The sequence below is a fragment of the Rhynchophorus ferrugineus genome, unplaced genomic scaffold (genome assembly GCF_030347505.1).
Source record: "Rhynchophorus ferrugineus isolate W39M unplaced genomic scaffold, kcgeb_rfMv2 rfM1, whole genome shotgun sequence".
In the NCBI taxonomy this organism is placed as follows: domain Eukaryota; kingdom Metazoa; phylum Arthropoda; class Insecta; order Coleoptera; family Curculionidae; genus Rhynchophorus; species Rhynchophorus ferrugineus.
The window spans coordinates 69,831,986-69,853,735 of NW_027472580.1; the positions used below are offsets into that span (position 1 = coordinate 69,831,986).

At 31.3% G+C, this 21,750-nt stretch overlaps 1 protein-coding gene across 2 annotated transcripts in view; it reads left to right on the forward strand.

Annotated features, from left to right (window-relative positions):
* Positions 1 to 325: 325 nt before the first annotated feature.
* The window catches only part of LOC143189433 (uncharacterized), a 204,764-nt gene continuing 183,339 nt past the window's right edge, over positions 326 to 21,750 (forward strand). Inside the window, exons 1-2 of one of the 2 annotated variants that reach the window (XM_076393840.1) lie at positions 326 to 579; positions 12,317 to 12,576. In XM_076393840.1, coding sequence (XP_076249955.1) covers positions 12,377 to 12,576 — 200 coding nt within the window. In that variant the 5' untranslated portion in view covers positions 326 to 579; positions 12,317 to 12,376. Of the gene's footprint in view, positions 580 to 1,114; positions 1,254 to 12,316; positions 12,577 to 21,750 lie in introns of those variants that run through there. The other variant, XM_076393839.1, reaches the window with a different exon arrangement.

Genomic DNA, 21,750 nt, shown 5'->3' on the forward strand with positions numbered 1-21,750 from the left:
AATATTAAATCAAAGAAATTATTGGATGTTCTCAAATCTGTTAAAATGAGAGGTCGAAAGTGACACCTTTCAACAATGACACCGGAATGACATAAAATATCCTAAAATCCTCGGCTACACCCCCAAAGGAGTTTGTCCCTTTTTCGCAAACAAGGACGGCGCCTCTTTCCTATTGTCCCATGCCGTATCGGCCAGGAGGAGGGCCCTCGACTCTAAGAATCAAGAACCAGCTGCGCTAATAGCCCACTAGATTTTCCTTCGACATCGACAAAGGCCCCAACGCAGTCACTAAAAGAGCATTCGGTATCTCGGCCAGCCCGCGAACACTGATCGGAAAATCAAGGAGGCTGTTGCCGCGTTCGACGCGCTTGTCACTGGCGATTTGTTAAAATTTTTTTTTTCGCAAATACCAGTTGTGGTAAAGTCGTTTTTCGCGTTTGTTTATATTTTTCCCGTATCGATTATATATTGTCAAGGGGAATGTCTGTTTTTTTTTATTGTAAATAAATGAGCTTTTTGTGATGTATATGTTTGTGATGCGATTTGTGTGTAACGGAATTGATATACGACCATAAAATTGTAAGTAAACACTAATTTTGTATTCTGTAAATTATTAAGCAATTTCTTAATGCGTTAAAAGAGAATAACCTAAATTAATTAAATTATGTATCAATAGATAATATAATAACTAAAACGGTATTATTTTATTAGATATTTTAAAGAATAAGTGCTTTATTAAATTTTGATTACATTTTGTTAAAAATACTATTAAATTAAACCGACTGGTTGTTGATCATTACACTTTATTGATCCGTGTAATAGCTCATTAAATTTTGTTTTTACAAAATATTGTTTTGATAAGGCTCTTAATTAATTGCGAACTATGAAATCATTATATCCTTGATATTTTGATAAACTAAACTATAGCTTAGACGTTTATTATTTCAGGCGCTTGTCTTTACATCTTACCAAAAATTTTACATAATAAATTTTGTTATAAAAGCAAACAGTCTACTAAGAAAAATTAGATCATTCGGTTCAAATAGTTGCGTAATCGGCTTAATTAATTCTATGAATTCTTATAGTTGTGCTGAAATTTAAATAGAAATAAATGGTTACAATCTGCGGCGGCTGCACTTTTAAAACTGATTCCGATTCGTGACGATCCTGTGGTAACAGTATATGATGATGAGTAGTGAATAATGTATTGACTCTTGTGTTTTTTCGCGAATGTAAATATAATCGATTTTCAGGTAAACTTTATTTTACAATATGATTCAATATAAACATAAATACATCCTATTCATTATTTCTAACAACCTATAGTGTTAAACGTTTTAATTAAAATTATTAGAGATAGTTGGTGCTTGATTTAGAAAAATTAATTTTAAATTTTTATTTAAAAATATGTTAGATCATATAATACATCTTTTAATATCAATACTGTTAAATATATTGGTTAAAACTATTCCGAAATTATCTAACATGCGTGCCAAATTCGTAATCAGCGAATCTTAGACGCCAATATTCATATACACTGACCAATATATTATCAAATGTGTCGATTTTATATTTTTAATTTTTTTTCTTGCAAGTTTTTTTTATATTGTTTTTCAAATCCATTTCTATGGTTTCTATGGCCCAAACTTAAGGTCAGTTTGATTGATTTAATCCCGCATATATTTTAACTGTACTAGTGCAAAAGGTTTTTGTCTTTTCAAATTCATGGTAAAACTGGAAGGACCTTTTTATATTTTAAAGTCTCCTTTTTACCAACGAGAGTTTATCTGGATTCGACCTACGGTTTAACGTGGACTCCGAACCACGGTCCTCAGCATTGAGCCTACCAATTGGCGAGTGACCAACTTAGAAGATCATCCCAGAAGACATCCGGTTTTTACTCAGCCTGGTTACTGGCATGACTGGGGTCATTATCCTTGTCGGATTTTATACTCTTGTGTAGGACAATCACAAATATTAAACAATCGCAAACATAAATTTGCGATCATTCCCTAGCAGGATTCGAACCCACGACTGTCGCAACAATAGGTGGACCGTCCTGTCGCCTTTACTACTGCGCCAACGAAGCCGGCACTGGAAGGATTGTGCAATCCCATAGTTGCACACCGTAGATACATAAAGGGTTTCAATGCAATTAAAGCAATTTATTGTTTACTTGAAGTTTAGATTATCGTCCAAGCGACCGCCTCAGTTTTTTGAGTCTCATGTAAAGTCCTGCTTGTTTCTTTTTAACATGTTAATAACTTGAGCTTGACATTCAGTGCCATGCCTATTTAGAATGTATTATAAAATATCTAATTTCTTATGCTTCCATGGAATTAATTTGGTGTCAATTATATTTTATAATATTTGAATTGTAATTCGTTTATATTTCTAATACTTAATAATGTAACATTTTTGATGGTTGTTTTCGTCAAAATTATTGGTGATAATTAAAAATCCGTGTCAGATTCGTAACGAGCGATTACTAGCAGCCAACGTTCATGTACACTCACCAATCTTTTATGTAATGTGTCGATTTTAAAGTTCGGAATTTGCATTTAAATTTAATTTTCAAATATAAATATATTTTTTTCATAGATAATCGTTCATATTTTTGAAAAATATTAGTAACTAAAACAAAAATTAAAATAACTGCATTTACTTAATATTATATAATAGAAATTCGTTATAATGTTCAAGTAGTAAAAATTATATGTTCGAGATTGATGAGACGAAAAACACAAGCATATTTTTGGTTGGCCTTCTTTTATTTATTTATTTTTATTAAATAATATCTCAGTGATATTAATAAAAATTACAACTTGACCAATATTTGTTCAATTAATGATATTATACATAAAAACTAATTCGATTGTCCCATTAAAATCTCTGTTGGTCCCATCTAATTGTTTATATTAATATGAATGTGTAAATCGCAGTGGATAAGGCGACATGACGGTGCATTACTGTTGCGATAGTCGCGGGTTCGAATCCTGCTGGAGCCTAGATGTACTTTATGTTTGTGTTTGTAATTGTAAATGTCTTTATAGGTAACTGTGATGGTCTAAGTCTCCAAGTTGGTCGCTGGCCAGTCGGTAGGCTTGATGCCGTGGAGCGTGGTTCGGAGCCCACGTTAAACTGTAGGTCCAGTCCAGACAAACCCTCGTTTGAGTCATCTTGTACGATCCGCACCAGCGAGACGTTGGGCTATCTTAACATTGACCTGGAGAAAAAGTGAAAAGTGAAATAGTTCATGATGTTGACCAAGTTTTTAATGGTCTGGTTAATGGTGTGCGTTTCCAAATTTCTATGCAGATCACAGTCTCAGAAATAGTACAAGGCAGTAACAGCACTTGTCATAAACTTATTCTGAAATCGCTTATTTATGTCCAGATAGTTTTTTTTAATTTTATATTTCTTCTTATACTTCTTATTCGGCACTATTTTATTGTATGTTGACAGACTAAAATTCTTCTCAAATAACCAATAGATTCTTGTAAATTTATTATCCAGTTCCCCTTTTGTCTTCTCAATATGAGCCTTCCATAGCAATTTCGTATCCAATGTCAATCCTTAATATTTTGCTGTGATTTAATCTTATTCTTTCTTTATTGTTCCAACTGTTAATTTTATTTAATTTCGTTTACAATTTCATTGCTGCTTCCTCGTAACCTTTACCTTTAGCCATTATCATATATTATTCATACCCAATATCGCCAGCAAAAGTAGCTATGTACAGAAATATACAAACAGCATATTACAACTATACAACTAAAACAAACATATTACAACTATGTGTAAACTCAGGAGCTATACAGAAACTCGGGAATATCATCGGTGTATATTAAGTAAATGACCGGTCCCAATAACTGACCTGCGACACTCCAGCTTTTATTTATGAATTAGCAACCTCATGTCGGTCTTTTTTCGTCCGATTTCGCTCTTTTCAATTGGTTGTTTTTTGAACATAAAAACCACTTCGAAGGTCTTATTTTGAGTTAACTCACTGCATCCAGTAAGAAAGAAAGGGGTTATTATAAGGAGACAAAAGAAATTTGAATAAATATTTGAATGAATATATAAACTACTGGCATCCGATTTGAAAAGTCTTATTATATTTTGATTGTAGCAGTTTAACTTTGTTGATTTCTAAAATATTTCTATTAGATTTGATTTAGTTAAAACCTAAAACATTTCTTAAATTTAGAAATAATGGAGATGGAAAATATTTATTTAAGAATAAAGTTTTGAGCTGCCAGTTGCATTTAAAATAGTTGATATTCTTCGCGGAATGGATTCTTAGAGTGTCTGAGTAATTCTCAACGGAATGTTGTTCCATTTTTGTTTAAAAACATCCCTCAATCGCTTTAAAGACTTTGGATATGGAAATCTTGTCCTCACTATTGCGGTTCAAATGTTTTAATTTTGTTAAGGTCTGGCCGGGGAAGATGAATGAACATTTTTGGCTAGGTGCATTTTCATCTTGGAATATGGTAATATTTGGAAGCAATATACTACTTTTAATCAATTTCTTTCGAAACTTAACGTTGGCTTCCGTTATAAAGGGTTTCGCAATCGCTGCTCTTCCATGAATGTTGGCTTTGTGGAGCCCTCGTCGTTTTGGTTTTTGCAATTTGTAGGTGTTAAGTACTTCTGCTATCACTTTTGCGGCAGTAGTTTTATGTTGTCTGGCCACAGCCAGCTAACTTTGGCTTTTTCCCATTATTCTTCCTCACCGATAATCTTTTACTATGTTTTGTGTCATTACCGTGGATACTGTCACTCTTGAAATGTTAAACAAACTAGCTCGTTCGTCAGTTCTTGTGCTAAAATAGCAGGAACGATTTGCCCTCTATCGAAGTCTTGGATAACACACATTTTACAAATCCTTGTTTTAACAGTCGTAGAAAAAAGCAACTAGACATGTAAACTGAGTAATTATATGCAATAAGAACTATTATGTAATTACAGCAAATTACCTGTAAGGAGTTCATATTATTTCGTCTATTCCTGTATATAGCAGTATATCTTATCTTATTTATACATCGACTGATTTAATTTAAATATATTAATACTAGATGTATATTTGGACAAGCTCTGTAAGTCTTCTACATCGCATTTCTTGTCTTGTTTGTTACTCCTGAAGATTTTATATATTTCGTGATATTGACAAGTCTCCCGTAAGATAACTCATTCAGCTTATCATTATTATTTAGATAATAATATCAACATCATTTATGTTATTGCATATCAATTTTCAAGTTATTTCATTCGTGAATTTTTATCCGCGACTTTGTTTAAATAATTTTGCTTTTAAAGTAAAATCTGTTATTGATGAAATGAGTGAATAATGTTACTGATAAAAGCAAAAAAAAACATAACTTAAGAAAACTATAAAATTTGTTGAAATTTTGACTGTATTTTTAAAACTGTATATGTTACGTTTTATGGTATTTGGAGTAGTATATTCAATAGTAACTCATTTAAAATATTTTAACAAAAATGGGGATAAAAGGACCAACTCAACAGCGTTTCTATGGGTCATAACTTTTAAAGTGATTTATGGTATTGATGGCCTTATCTTGGATTTTCAGTAACGAGCTGCATCTTTTTTTTTGTAATTTTTGAGGCGCTATCTTCTAAAGTGACAATTTAAAAGTGAAGCGGCCATCACAAATGATGACAAATCACCTGCCCCCGATAGAAATTACAATCTAGCCGGGGGTAATTCATAAGGTGTTGTCAAAGGAATCATGTTTTTACCGAGCTGTCGATTTATTTATGAATAGTGGTTACTATCGTTGAGTTATTTTAAACTGGACTTATAAATACCAGAATTTATGCAACGAGCAGAGATTAAGAGCTTTTCCATTATTAATAAATCAAACCAGTACCGTTAGAGATCCAGTTCGTTACGAAGGAAAATAAGAAAGTCGCCAGTAGTTAACAAAAGTGATAAATTGTAATTATGTTTCTTATTTATTCTCCTTTTAAACGACTGAGTAAAACTACTAAAACCATGTCGTTTATAGTAATATTCTGTGAATGATAACATTTTTACTAAATGCGCGTGTATAAATTATTTGATTAGAATTAAGGTACTTATTATAATTGAGTTGTTAATTCAAGCTTTCAAGTATTGCAAATATCATTTGCCAAATACCATAATCTGATTAAATCGAGAATGATAAATAAATAAATAAAATAATAATAAGGAATATGAACTGAATTTCAGAAATGACAAACGAAACAATTTATAATTCTGGGTATATCTGGGTGAATAAATTAAGGTAGGTCATGTAAAAAGGCCAAGGAAAACTATAAGATAGGTAATCCCTACCGACAAAGACAAAATATATGGCATTTTAGAAGCAATTATATGAAAAAAATTAATAAATGCTACAGGATTAGAGTATACCATAATTGTATGTATGTTTTAAATATTTATTCAACACGATAAGATTTATTGAATATAGTCAGGGTCTGCTTTCTTATTAAAGAAGTCGTAACTTATATGTAACTATAAAATCTGACACCAAATAATCATGTTAAACATGTCTTCGCAAGAAGGTATCTGATAATTTTTTACTAATCATTCAATTCATAGGCTTGGTGAGCTGAATATTAGTCCATATATAGGTATGTTTAAATGATAGGCATTCAATAATGCAATCATAAAAGGTAGTTATATTATGTATGATAAAAAAAAGTCATATTACCCATGGGAGCATTGATATAGAATTGACGCTCATATCATATCATCAAAAATATATTATTCTTACAGAATATAAGGGTTTTCAGAAAAAGAACTTTTTCCAATTGATCTCGTCAAACCGTCAGTATTGTATAACGTTAGCAAATAGTAAGTAAACAAATTGTGACTTGTGTGGTTCAGTACAATTTAGATAAAACGGTCAAATTCTCAGGAAAGCCAGAAATTGACGAAGTTAGTACAGAACAACATATAGTATATATATATAGTATATATATAGTATATATATAGTATATATATATAGTATATATATAGTATATATATAGTATATATATATAGTATATATATAGTATATATATAGTATATATATATATATATATATATATATATATATATATATATATATATATTCTAATGTATTTTCGCCGATTTCACCGTCAACAGTGGGTTGATTATTAAAATTATTTTTTTATTGGAAAGGGTGAACTTCCGAGGTGGTCCCATTTGAATCAAAAGAGAATCTGTTGGGGGGAAGGGGGGAATCGAGGGAAACGCCCATATTTCAAAGGCACGTAGAAAGTGTTCACATATTTTTTATCTAAAATAATCAGATATTTGGGTATAATGTTATTGGTGAGCTGATGTGATAGAAAATCGGAAGTCGTTTAGTGCAAAAGCCATTCAGTTTGCTTTTTAAGTACTAACCGCAACTGTGTAATGGTTAAAGCGTTTGGCTCCCAAACAGAGAACGCGGATTCGACTCCCGGCAGAGAAAATAAGTGTTTGTTGTTGTTTAGTTAGAACATTCGTCAAATCACCTAGGCTAGGAAGCGGACCCCGGGGCCTGAAGCGTTCCTTGTTTTCAATCATTGTGTCTTTATTCTTATTTTTCCTCATACGGGCTGCACCTTTACTTAGTCTACCCATTGTAATATTAAATAAAATAATTGCGTAAATATCTAACACTAACAATATTTTTAACAAAAAAATTGAAACGACCTCAAAAAATAGATTAGGAACTGACTAAAAATTAAAAAAATAATTTTTAACACAAAAGAAAAACATTTTAAAATAATATACAAACTATTTAGCTTAACATCTGCCTAAACTTATTTACCTATTTACAATATTATTTTAACTACTACCAATTGATAAGTTTGAAGTCAGCGCCGAGCACAAGATCTACAAAAATGGTTATATAATTTAGTGATATTTACAAAAAATTAAATTACTAACAAAACAAATCTAAATTAAGCCGGCTTAGTGGTGCAGTGGTAAAGGCGATGGGACGGTCCTTCTACTGTTGCGCTAGCCGCAGGTTCGAATCTTGCTGGAACAAGGAAAATGATCCCAGTCACGCCAGTAACCAGGCTGGGTAAAACCGGATGTCTTCTGGGATGATTTCTAAAGTTGGTCATTCGCCAGTCGGTAGGCTTAATGCTGAGGACCGTGGTTCGGAGCCCACGTTAAACTTTAGGCCCAGTCCAGATAAACCCACAGTTGGTAAAAGGATACTATAACATATATATAAAAAAAATCTAAATTAATATATGTTTGGGTTTTCGGTTCAGTTTTTTTGATTAAAAATATTTTATATTAAATAATTTACTAATATCAGTCTCAGTATGAAAATAAATTAATTGCTATAAATTTATTAATTCGATATTAGATAAATGCAAACTTTTTATTATTGTTGATTAATGTCATCATGCCAATTGCCCAAATTTGTGTTAGGTTAGTCGGTTAGGTATTTTTGGTAATTTGCCAAATTCTTAAACTAAAAGCATTATTTCACATATATTTTACGATTATCATTTCACAATAGAGTGTTCGATTTCTTACTCGATTTATAATAAATAATTATCACAAAACTATTAATTCTAATATAAATCTATCTATTGTATCTAAATTATTGAATTTCTATTTGAATTGTTAGTCCTTATTATATTCATGTCAAAAGCTCCTTCTAATACTAATATGTAAAAATAGACTTAGAATTAATAACTCCTTTACTATCTACATTTCCAAAATTATTTCATACCTTTGAAAGTAATGGCCTTTATATGACATTAATTTTTTTCAAGCTTCGAAACATTTGTTAAATTCCATTTCTAAATAATCATCATCAATCCATAGCCGGCTTTGAGGGTGAGTGTGTACTTCTCACACAATACTGTTGGTGTTGCAGGATTTTGGTTGATGTTTTTTACTCTGCTGTTTGCTGTAACTTCCATCTAAAAGATCGATTTAGCCACAGAAATCTGTCAGGAATTCTTTCACATTTCATTCATTCACATACATGGTGAAACCATTGTAATATATGTCTTTGAATTTGTTCTTCAATCGTAATACGATCTCGGAGAGCAAGACGTAGAATTTGCTTTAGACATCGAATTTGAAAGGTCTGAAGCTTACAGATGTCAGGTTGTAATAGTGTCTAAGTATGGGAGCTATACAGAAGGATTGGAACAATAAGTGTTCGAAAGAGGCGAATTTTAGTTTTAAATGTAAAATTTCTTTTCGTTCATACGCACTATTTTAGAGAAGCAAATGCTTTGGCAGCTTGACCGATTCGATTTGTTATTTCAGCGTCGATTTCTGGAATAGCCTTTAACATATTCACTCTAGTTGACGGCAGAATCTTTTACTGGTGTCATTAGTCCGGAAACTGTATTTACCGTCAATAAAAGAGTGGTCAACATATGCCGATATTTAACAAATAGTAATAGTAAACGTATTAAAGCCTTCAAAGCGTTTTTTTGAATTGAGGAAATAACCGCAGGCCCGAAGTAGCCAAATCAAGTAAATACGGTTGCTGACCTTTCTGACTGTTCCATGCGTATGACCTGAGTAATACTTTTTGTCGACAGCTTGGACGCACAAAATGATGATCGTAATATAATGTTTGCTATTTTAATAATATACAGAAACAAACAAAGTAAAATATTCCGATTATAAAATTCCAATAAAAAATAACCAGATTTTTGGCGGTTGAAAATGTTTGCTATTATTATGTTGAGTATTATATAAACGATCTAATTTTAACTATTGGCAATTCTCCATTATATCAGATTTTTCATATTTTATAGATTTTTATGTGAATATCAATAATATTATTTATTCTTGCCATTGAAATGTAATATGTTGCAATTAGTTCGTAGTGTTTTACAAAAAATGACGTAGGTAAAGTAACATTCCGTTGTTATCTACAAGAATCTATTTTCCACACATATATTATAAGGTGTGCATTTTAGTACAGTTCATTTGGCAAAATACTAAATACGAAAGATTTTTACTTTATCAAATATGTTGAGTGTGTGTTTTTAGGTGATAGTTTATTTATGCGATTGGTGTAGAAGTCAATTTGTACGAAAGTAAACATATCGAAAGTTGTTAAGCATTTTATAAGAAGTGATATTAAAATTCGTACTTCAATAATTAATTAAATCACTGGAAGTTGAGCGATAAACAGTAGACGAATACTTAAACGCGTAAGGAATGATAAATAAAAAGAAAATGATTTCCACACCAATTAAGTCGCTCTTTTAATTGTAAAGTTCAGCTTCAAAATGATGAAAAGGAACGAATTACTACCTGCTCCAATAAGTCCAAAAGATTGACAGAAAAACTAGTTGCGAGCGATTTACAATACTTTTTTAAATTCATCTTAATGCCGGCTTGGTTGGGGCTATGGTAAAGGCGACAGGACGGTCCACCTACTATTGTGATAGTCGCGGGTTCGAATCCTGCTGGGGCATGGTCGTAAATGTATGTTTGTGATTGTTTAATATTTATGATTGTCCTAAATAAGAGTGTAAAATCCGATAAGGAAAATGATCCTAGTCACACCAGTAACCAGGCTGGGTAAGACCGGATGTCTTCCGGGATGATTTCCAACTTGGTCACTCGCCAGTCGGTAGGCTTAATGCTGAGAACCGTAGTTCGGAGCCCACGTTAAACTGTAGGCCCAGTCCAGATAAACCTTCGTTGGTAAAAGGAAACTTTAAAATACATAAAACATTCATCTTACTACATTATTTTTTTAATTGAAATAATGAGACGATTTAATGATAACACTTAATATAGTTTATCAATCTCATTACATCTCGTTTTTTATTCTATTAAAATCAACAGATTCATTCGCTTAATATCATCCTGGATATCTGATGTTTAAATATCTTTCCTATTTACGTTAACAAATCATCTAATTTTAAGGCAGAATTTCATAGAACAATGAATAATGTTAATATGTTCCTCAAGTAACTAATGAACCCGAATTAATATAATATATAAGGAAACTGAAACCTAACAGTCGATAGTTGTTGGTTTTATTCTTCCTGGTTATACTTAAATTGAAATAAGTATTTTCTAAATTATTAACACACTGTTGTTAGTTTTTTCTGACTAACATAATTTTGGTTTTTACAATAACTTAATACTTCATACTTATGAGATGTGAAGGAATTAAAATAAAAGAAATGTTTATTTTGCTTCAAAAATTATTTTGTTTCACGGAACGACTTGTTGAACCGTGATATAAAACAACACTGAGAGTTTAAATCCTTCCTAAAAAAAGCGGTCAAAGAAATGCATATTGTTATTGTTCCGTCCAAACGGAACCTTTTAGAAGTACTAAAATTATTTATGAGCATCGTCTCTACTTTTTTCCGCCAGTTTGCCTTGGATAACCTTCTGAATAGTATTATTTTTACCAAAATTTCAGTCGTATATGCTGCATGGAATGGTTCCTCCAAATTTGGGTTGATACCTAAATTGGTCTGCGTCTGAGAAATTGAGTTACTGTAATTCGCGAGGTGTATGGTCACCTAAGGGGTGCAACTGCAAGCTTCCGTTCAAATTCTAGCAGATTAAGTTAGTCCACAGCAACTTCAGTCTGCCGTTGATTGCCCTACAACCTAAACTGTGATGCTTATGCGGGAATCCCTGAGTTAAGAGCGTTTTTAGAAGCTTATGTATTTCCTAAATGGAACAGTTTAGGGCAAGGGATCTTTCAGTGTCTTGAAACCATTTTTTTACTTTATAGCTTCAGCTGCGATACTTCTACTTAAACTTCATTTAACTAAACTGAGAATGCTTCAAAAAACTGCGGAATGATTGCCAATCAAACATCAATTTGTCATCTTTTTTTGGTAATTAATTTAATTTTTTTGGTAATTACTGTAACTCCGGTTAATTGAAATTATTCAAAAGAAAGCCTCATGATCTCTCTGGAATTCTACCGACTGTGCCAGTTATAAATTGTAAATGATTTAAACGACATCTTTAATTTTATTTTAAAAACTGTTTTATTTCGCAGAAAAAAATAGTCACAGCTGTATCAGTCGAGCGATATAACATATCTAGTAGAACCCATTGGGTAGTAATAATGTCCATGTATTAATTAATACTTTTGTTCTTTTTTTTGCTTTTTCTGTTAAATACAATTCGTCGCATTACAATATCAAATCGTGTGATCCTTTGAAGTTTGTCTTCTGCTGGAGTTTAAATAAATATAATTAAAAAGTATTGTTTTCCTTTATAACTTATTCTGATTGTAATATATTTGATAATATCGTAATTAAATGTCGCTCTATATTTCAGAATATATGAAATGTTGCCGTTCTCAGATTAAGAAGACTTCTGAATATATCTATTTGGTGAATGTGGAAAATCAAGAAACGGTGCCCCAGGTGTATAAGCCACCTCCTGGTGGCGATAGCTATATTGGTGGCGATGGCTAGGCTAGTGAATGGTGTGGAAATTAGGGACTTTTACCAAATAAATGTGCTGTCGGATGGTGAAATAGAAAAGAGAATTTTCTACAAGGGAGTTTCCGCAAAGGAGACAAGCGTTGCGAAAGGGTAAGTTTAAATTACAACAATCCATTGTTTAAGTTAATTAGTTCAGTATTATGTAGGTTTCTGTTATTCAGTAACTGATTTACATTACGTTGAGAAACTTGTTAAATTATTATGTTAACCAAACATAACACCACGATTTTTGATGAGAAACAATTTAATAGTATGTGATTTAATCGATTTACTAGGATGTAAGTCTAAAAAAAATGGAAACAAATATTATTTCGCTTAATTTCAATATATTTATTCCAACAATCCTTGCAAAATGCGTGAAAAATATTTTTCTACGGTAGCAATAATTTCTTTCTTTAACATAGTTTTATTAGTTGTGAGAATAACATACAAATTGAATGTTGAAACAATTTGTGCTTTGCCTCGCGAATAATTTTAGAGTTGTGTGGATAGATTTGTTACTTTAATGGATAATCATCTTTGGTTCCACTTTGTTTAAAATGTCGTAATATTGTTCTAATTATATAGTTTTTTAACGCGCGAAAAGCCTGGCAATCATCACTTATAAGCCTTTGTTTCTTTGCTTGGTAGCACGATTACGGTAGAATACCCAAGTTTCATCCACAGTGACGAAACAAAGCACAAAATCCATCTTGTTATTTCTAAAATGCTTCTAATATTTCTGTTAGAGCAGATATGAAGACTGGTATATGTTTTTATTGTATTTTTGGTGAATGTAACCTTCGGTGTATAAAACATTTCTGTATTTTTGAGATTCCGTGGATTGGTCTGTAAGTTGATTTTTATACGAATAAGTGCTCAGATGAACACACTGTTTATTATTATATTTTTTATAACATCTTTATTAGATACGCTTAGTACAATCTTAATTATTATTATTATTACAATTAATTTATTACTACTTTTCCTATGTGCTTGGATTAATTAACAAGCAAGACGAGTGCGAGAAAATACATCAGTATGTATTCCTCAATTATAAAATTATAATTATTTATTAATTATTAACTTATAGCTATAGTTTACACTAATAATACACACTAAATGTTCACACAAGTTCGTATGGTTTTGTTCCTTTCAATCTCCTGACATCCTGTGCGTTGTCCAGCAGTTGTATTGCTTCTACGTTAGAATGATTTAGTAATCTTCTTTCGTGTTTCAAGGCGAAATCCTGCACAACTTCGCAAATCCATTTGATTTCCAGGTCATCGTGCAGTTCTTCATTGGTTACATAGCGATAGGCATTGGTAATCAATTCAAGAATCTTGTTTTGACAGCGCTGTATGACTAACTGATTTGAATTTTTAGTGCAACCCCATATTTGCACCCTATAGGTCCAAATTGGCTTTATAATTGTATTATAGATCAACCTCTTTGATTTTAGATCAAGTTGAGAGTATCTTCCGACTAACCAGTATAGTTGTTTTATTTTGGTTCTAATGTGTTTTGCTTTTTGTCTAACGTGATGCTTCCAATTTAATCTACCGTCAAGATGGATTTCAAGGTATTTTGCTGATTCTGCTTGAGCAATCGGGCATCCATTGAGTGATATAATTAAGTTTTTATTATTTCGCCTTAATGCAAAATTAACGTGGAGAGACACTGTTTATGAAGTAGCAGACTGACCTAATATACTTACCATTTAGGTATGAATTTACATACAATTTAATTACCTTTAAGTATTATAGGTATTGTAAATAAAAAAATAATTCACGGATCAGCATTTATATATTGTTCAAGAACTTTTGATTTGATTTGCAGCAGTTGATTATGTTTTGATATATTTTTTTTTTGTTTAAATAATTCCTTTCAACTCAGGTGAGTCTCAAATATGGAGTTATTTAAATACAAACATTTGTGTACAAATGGTGTAGAATTTTTCGAATATTATTATAGCTTACATTTTATTTCCCATTAAATCTAATTGATTGAATTTAGATAGAAATAATTGTCGAGATATGATAATAATAAAAACAGTTTGAGCATATTCTAAATGCAATTTTTATTTAGTTATAAAAAATTCGGGTGAGTTGAACTAAGAAATTACTTGCTTGCTTTGAGTAATAAAGCCTCTTAGGTGATCGAGTGTGATCGACTTATAATACCAAATTATCGAACTAAAATATATTAGATTATTATTTCTTGAATATGGATAAAGCTTCAACCTATATCGTCTAGAGATATTAATAGACTTAAGAGTGGTCTAAATCCAGTACCTCGACATCGAAGTGGGTCAAGGCCGAAATTCGGTAAAGAAAGTTCTAAAATTCAAATGAAAATGTATGCATGAAATACTTGTCAATTAGTAAAATAGTATATGCATTATTATCATATCAGGGACGCGCTTTCCGTATGGATCAGGTTGTGAAGCTTTATTATAACAAACATAACACCAAAGCATATGTATCAGTATCAGTGATGACATTTTATTATCTTCCATTTATCAATTTTACTAAATAAAACAAAGCACAAACAAAGAGAAATAACAAATCATTACCATCAAAAAAATTAATTGCTTGTAAAGGTTTGAACAACCTGAATGCCTTTTTAAAGGAATATCGTTCAGTTGAAGGGTTTAGTAATATACTTATAAGTAAGATGCCATGGAATTAGCATTTTGATAAAAATACATACATCCATATATATTTTATACATATTTTATACAATTATATATTTATACACATATATATTTTAAAACGACGAGGTTACAAATTCTACGAAAGTGAAAATCAGCCAATGGAAAATCCAGAATTAAAATTACTTTCTCATGTGTTAATGATAAATTTGAGCTATTATCATCTGATTCCGATGGTTTTAAGTGTTTGTGTAATTTTGAGGATTTTGGGAAGTATTCTAATCAAGATTTCCTGCAAAATTGTGATGGAATTGTGGCATTGTCGGTAGTACAAATATTAAATTACATTATGATAAATAATATAATTCATTTATTCCCAAACACTAATAATATATTATGTATATTATAAACTACAGCAATTTCTGGAGCTACAACTGAGAGATCATTCTCTAAATTAATTACGGATTATCAAAGATGTAGAAAAGGCAAGGAGCGGTTAGAAAATTTTGCCATCATCTCTCTAGTGTCCTTGACTTTTTAAAGTAGATATTGAAAATTTACTTTGAATTTGCCAAAAATAAAGTTAGAAAAGTATTATTTCTAAAAGGTCTTTTTCCGCCCGTCTATTTTTAACCGACATCAAAAAAGGAGGAGGTTCTCTGTTCGGTTGTATATTTTTTTAATGTATGCTTGCCGATTTCTCCGTCAATTATGGACCAATTTACAAAATTCCTTTTTCACTCGAAATATTCCACTTCCAAGGTGGTCCTATTGGAACCAAGTCAGGATCTGTTGGGGGGAAAGGAGGTAAATCGAGGGGAACCTCCAAATTTCAAGGGCATGTACAAAGTTTTCACATTTTTTTATCTAAATATATCATGTTATTGCTGACATGATGTGACGGAATATCGGAAGTAGTTCAGTGTAAAAGTTATTCAGTTTGCCTTTTAAGCTCTAACCATAACATATGAGAAGTCGTAGAAATATTGCAAACAACTGCTTCTATAGTGCAATGGTTAGAGCGTTCAGTTCTTTCACGGAGGTCACGGGCTTGATTCCCGAGGGGGGCAACAACTTTTTGTTGTTCTAGTTTGGTTAGAATATTTATCAAATCAACTAGACTAGGTAGCGGACCCCGCGGCCTGAAGCGTTCTTTATTTTAAATCATTGATTCTTTATTCCTATTTTTCCTCATATGGCTGCACCTTTAATTGGCCTACCCATTGTAATACCTAATAAAATAACTGCGTAATTTATTGAGTAAATATTTAATACTAAATAGAGAAAAATAAAATATTTTTAACAAAAAAATTGAACCGCTTAAGTAAAAATAATCAAACTTATAGTTTTATCACAATTTTATCACAAAAATAGCGTTTTAAAATAAAATATGTACGTAATAATCATTGTAATGGCTAAATAAAAATAAAGAAAAACTTTATTTAATCTATCTACTACACATATTCTATATTCTACTATATACACATAATTTAGCTTAATACCTATCTAAACCTATTTATATATTAACAATATTATTTTAACTACTAAAAACTGATCCGTTTGAATTTGGTACCGAGTCCAAACAATACAAAAATAGTAATTTCTAATAAAATAATAATAACAAGTTCTTTAATTATTTTTGAAGTCAATTTGAGTCATTTATTTTTAGTTCAATTTTTTTGTTAATAATATTTTTATTCGACCTTTTATGTTATTTTTAATAATTTCAAATCGATATTAATAACTTTAAAGCTCTTCTTTTGTTACTGTACAATATAAATTTTAATAGTACTACTTTTTTTTGAATAATATTATTGTTATTTTTTCGAATCATGTAATAAGTCAAAGGACTAACGAGGACTCTACTAAATAATAAGCATCGTAAAAGTTAACAAGTGTTAACCGCTTAAACATTCGCCCTACTTGCCTGATTTAACTTTCTCTGACTGGTTCTTCTTGCGATTCAAGAGATGTCTGCTTCGCAAAAGATTCTTTCAGATTTTTAGAACCGGGAAATATTCGATAGCAAATATGCATTTTTATTATTAATGTGTTTCGATAAGTAGTTAAACCGTAAAATAGTATTCTCATATTTAACAAAGCCTTGAACAACTTGACAATTTTTAATAATATTATATGTCATGACGGATGGTTGCCCGATTTTGTTTTTGATGAAATATGGATAGTTCGCTAACTTAACGTTGTCATCATTATTCGTCTGCCCTAAGCTGAGTTCAAGTGCGAAACAAAGGGCGGTGTAGGTCTTCGGCAAGCTAAAGCTCTGGAAAGCTCTTGTGGTGAGCGGTGAGCACTCTCTCCCCACTCCTCTCAGCCATCTAGTCGACGACCACTTGTACAGACGTCGGCTCGCACGGGGTTTATCTAAATCCGTTTAATGTCTTGATTGAGAGCGAAAGTTATGGCTATTTACAGTCGGAATGAGTGAGGCTGGGGGCGATATATTGCTAAATTACTTAATTTTTTTTAATAATGAATAGCAATATTTTATAGTTCTCTTGATTTGGTGAATGCTCTAAAATATCTTTTTATTTATAATATATTTTGTACTTCAATTTTTGGGCAAATATTATGTAATTTACATACATTTTTAATATAATATTTGGTTATCTTGTTACACAACAATTTAAATGTTTTTTTGTTTCTTTAAAATTGTATTACATGTATTAATGTTTATGCGATTAATTTCTTTGAATTTCATTGAAGTCAGTTTTGAAATGTATAGGCATGATATAAATATAAATGTTAACGAATGAGCTTTGTCGTACTGTTATACATTGGTCATACTATAGGTGTAACTTGGGCTATGGACGGTCCTCGGTGTTAACCTATTGATAGGCGAGTCAGCCAAACAGGGATAAATCCAGAAGACATCCGGTCTTACCCTGGTTAATGGCGTGACTGAGATGATTTTCCTTGTCAGATTTTACACCCTTGCCTAGACAATTACAATTAGAGGTAATCAAAAACATAAATGTACAAATATGTCCCGCAGGATTCGATTCCGCGATTATCGTAGCAGTTGGAGGATCTTCTTAATCACTGAAGGCATTAAGTACGTTGGATAGCTAGATTAAACTTTCTATCAATACTCAATAGTTGAATTTCCTATCACAAGTAGGATATAACAATTGTTTTATGTCATTTATACCAAATCCATATGCTTTTATAAACATATTATATTTTTAAATATTCCTTCTAATATTACTTAAATATCAGAGTATATAAAAGTATATAAAAACTAGTATATAAAAGCAGTAAACAATTTTTTTCATCTTCTTTTAGGTATCTGCTTTGATATAATGGATTTATGACTTTTTTTTTGTTGAAGTTTTGAGTTGTAGAATTTGAATTCAGGTTTAGCTCCAATTTTTTAAATTCTTTTTAAATTATCTGAATCGGTTCAAAGCCACGTCCGAAGAAGTAATATTGTGTGAAAGGACGCATTATCGTGATGAAAAAATATAATACATACCTTTTCGTAACTCGTAAAGGAGCCACGATAATCAAATCATATTATCTGATCATTTTAACATTTTAATACAGAGTGGTGTGTTATATGATGATAAACATCAAAATTTGTTAATCAAAGTGTTACTTTCTGGGTTGCATGAGCCTTTTATAAATAACCCAAAAATTATAATCATAAAACAATCATGTCTTGAATTTACAAAATAAGTCATATTTATAGACCTCATACGTCGGTTGATATTTATATTTCTGGATATTTGAAATGCGCGGGAATAGTCATTGGATTATTGGGTACCAAATCAGGACTGTAATGTATGGTATATGTTGGTCATTCAAAAATACCATTATTTGACATGAGTTTGCATTGTCTTGATGGAGAATCATTTGCCTCTTCGTCAACTTTTTTCGAATTATTCCAAAGACTTCTTGCAAATAAGTGGTCGTATATCATTAAGAATTGATTGTCCTATTATGTTAAAACCAGTGTTGCTACGTGACTAGTAATGTCGAAGAAACAGATAACTATTTGTGTTGATGTATCTCATCCACAAACAACTATTATTGGACTTGGCTCGTCTTCAATACTGCCAATTACTGTTTTATTTCCAGGTCTTAGGAATATCTGATTCGTCATTTGTAGATATTGTAGATGTTATACATAGCCTTTGATGGATTTTGAAGATACCAACATTTTAAATGATTTTTTTGATTGAACATTTTACACTAAATATGTTTAATGAAGTCTTAACACAAATTATTTTACTACTATTATTATGCTGTACTTGCATCAATAGACACGCAAGACGAATATGGGATAAATGCATCAGCATGTCAGTTTGTTTTAGCAGTGTTCAATTACTAGCCTGTTTTAGAGTAACAGCATATATGTATCCATAAATCCAAATAAGCTTTATGTCTGAATTATAAACTGATCTCTTTGATTTTAAGTTAAGTTATACAAAGGAAAATTTTCTGACTAACCAGTACAATTCTTTAATTTTGAATCTGATTTTCTCCCTTTTTTATACAACCTGAAGTTGGATTTTTCAGCATTTGTCGGATATGAAATTCAACGCAAACAAATCTTTTTAAAGGAAAATATGATAATGCAATATCTTATTGGGGCTTATCATATTAATACCCAAGTAAATTTGAATCTCTTCTTCAATTCTTTATAATATCAGGTATAATATCGAATTGTTTTGAAACAATAATCGATTCTGGATTTCACCTTCATGGAATTCGGCCTAGAGCGAGTATCAGTCAAGATTGAATTATACCAGATTTTTAAAGTACTGCTGGACGTAAGTTTGTTTAGTTCAGTTGAAATTTGTTCCCTAAGTTAATTTATCAAATCAGTTTATGTTGATTGTTTTTATGTCAAACAATGCCAATTTAGTTTTAATTGAAAATGTCGGGTGGCTGCTGACAACAGTTAATGATGCCAAGGCCGGAAATATAAGCCGCAATCCTCGTAATAATTTTATCTACATGATATACTGGATATTTGATTATTTCATAATTTGATAATTTTATATTTTTGAAGCATAATCTATAACGCACAATTACTTTAATATTAATATCATCTAATTGTTAAATCCGCACAAAGTATTCATAAAGACAGTCTTTGTGTCGACTATCACTGGCCTTTGACATAAAACCAGTGACCCTGCTAATGCACTATAAAATGACCCCGAATATTTTGTCTGATATCATAAAGAATGTCACACAGACAGAATTTTCTAATTACTTTCACACTTCGTAAGCGACCCGTTCTCGAAACCACTGTATATTATGCGGTTTTGTTATGTTTTTCGAGAAATAGCGGGGCAGACGGGAAGCCAGAAGCATTAGGCCAACTTATGTTGCGATTGATGGTCTATTTTATTGCGGTATTTGTAACGAGGGTCCTTTAGGTTAACTATAAAAAAGGTTGCAAAGGCATAAAGGACTCTCGGACCGAAGCACTTCTGAAGATTTCCCATTCAGAAGAATTAAGGGCATTATATTTCTCGGTTGAAGGATGTCTTCCTAAGCGAAGAGTTAAACACAAGGGGAAACAAAACTTGGTTATTGATTATTATATTTCTGGGATTGGAATAGTTTTGTTTCTGACTGAATGATTCTTATTTAGTTAGTTCTTATTGTTATAAATTAATTTTGATATTTACAATACACTGTTAAAGGAATTGTTTAGATTTATGAAACATTTGTTTTGGTTTAATTTGAATTTGATAAAATTTGAGTTACCCCATTATATAGAGTTATTCAGTTTGTACAGTTCATGTTGATTATATAAACATTGCGGTTTTCGACATGAATAATCAATAGTTGATTGTAAGGTAAATGAGGAGACAGAACCAAATTAATAGCTCGTTTTTAAAAATTGGTTCCATTTTCCGAAAAATTCAATGAAATCAGTGTTTTATTATTCGTGACTATTAACGGCGATTTATCCAATTAAAAGTATAACTCGGAATTGAACAGTGGTTGAACTAAGTCTTGTGCGCAGCATTTTAAAATTATTTTCATGTTGCTGCTTCATCAGGCATTAAATATTTTGTAATTTTTGCGCCAGATATTAGTTTTCGAATATCAGGACCGACAAATATATATCTTTAATTGCTCACTGGTGATGAAGACAAAGTTCTTCAAAAAAGAAAAGTATACATTTTCACTAACTGACTACTAGTACATACAAGGCCTGTTAGTATTTACTACAGTAAAACCAAAGTTGGATACATTTATCATGATTTTTTGCACATTAACCGAGCATAACATCTACAAATGTAGAAAAAAATACTTTTAAGTTTGCAACGTTCTCTTTGCATTTTGATACGAAGCACAATCACAGCATAGAATCAAGTTCCAAGTAATGTTCAATGCAACGTCGTCAGCTGATATTCAGCCATTATAAGTGGGTAGTGCTGCCACGGTACACGAAAACCGGAACCAATATTGACACATGGATTGAAGATTGAGTTCAGAACATCAAATAACGTTAAGAATCGTTCTCATCTGCTCGGGTTCAAAAGTTGACCCGAATTTGTAAGCTAGTGTTATGGAATACACAAAATTATATATTCACTACTTTCGTTATCTGATATAAGAAAAGTTTCCGCCGAAGCTGCTCAGATGCTTGC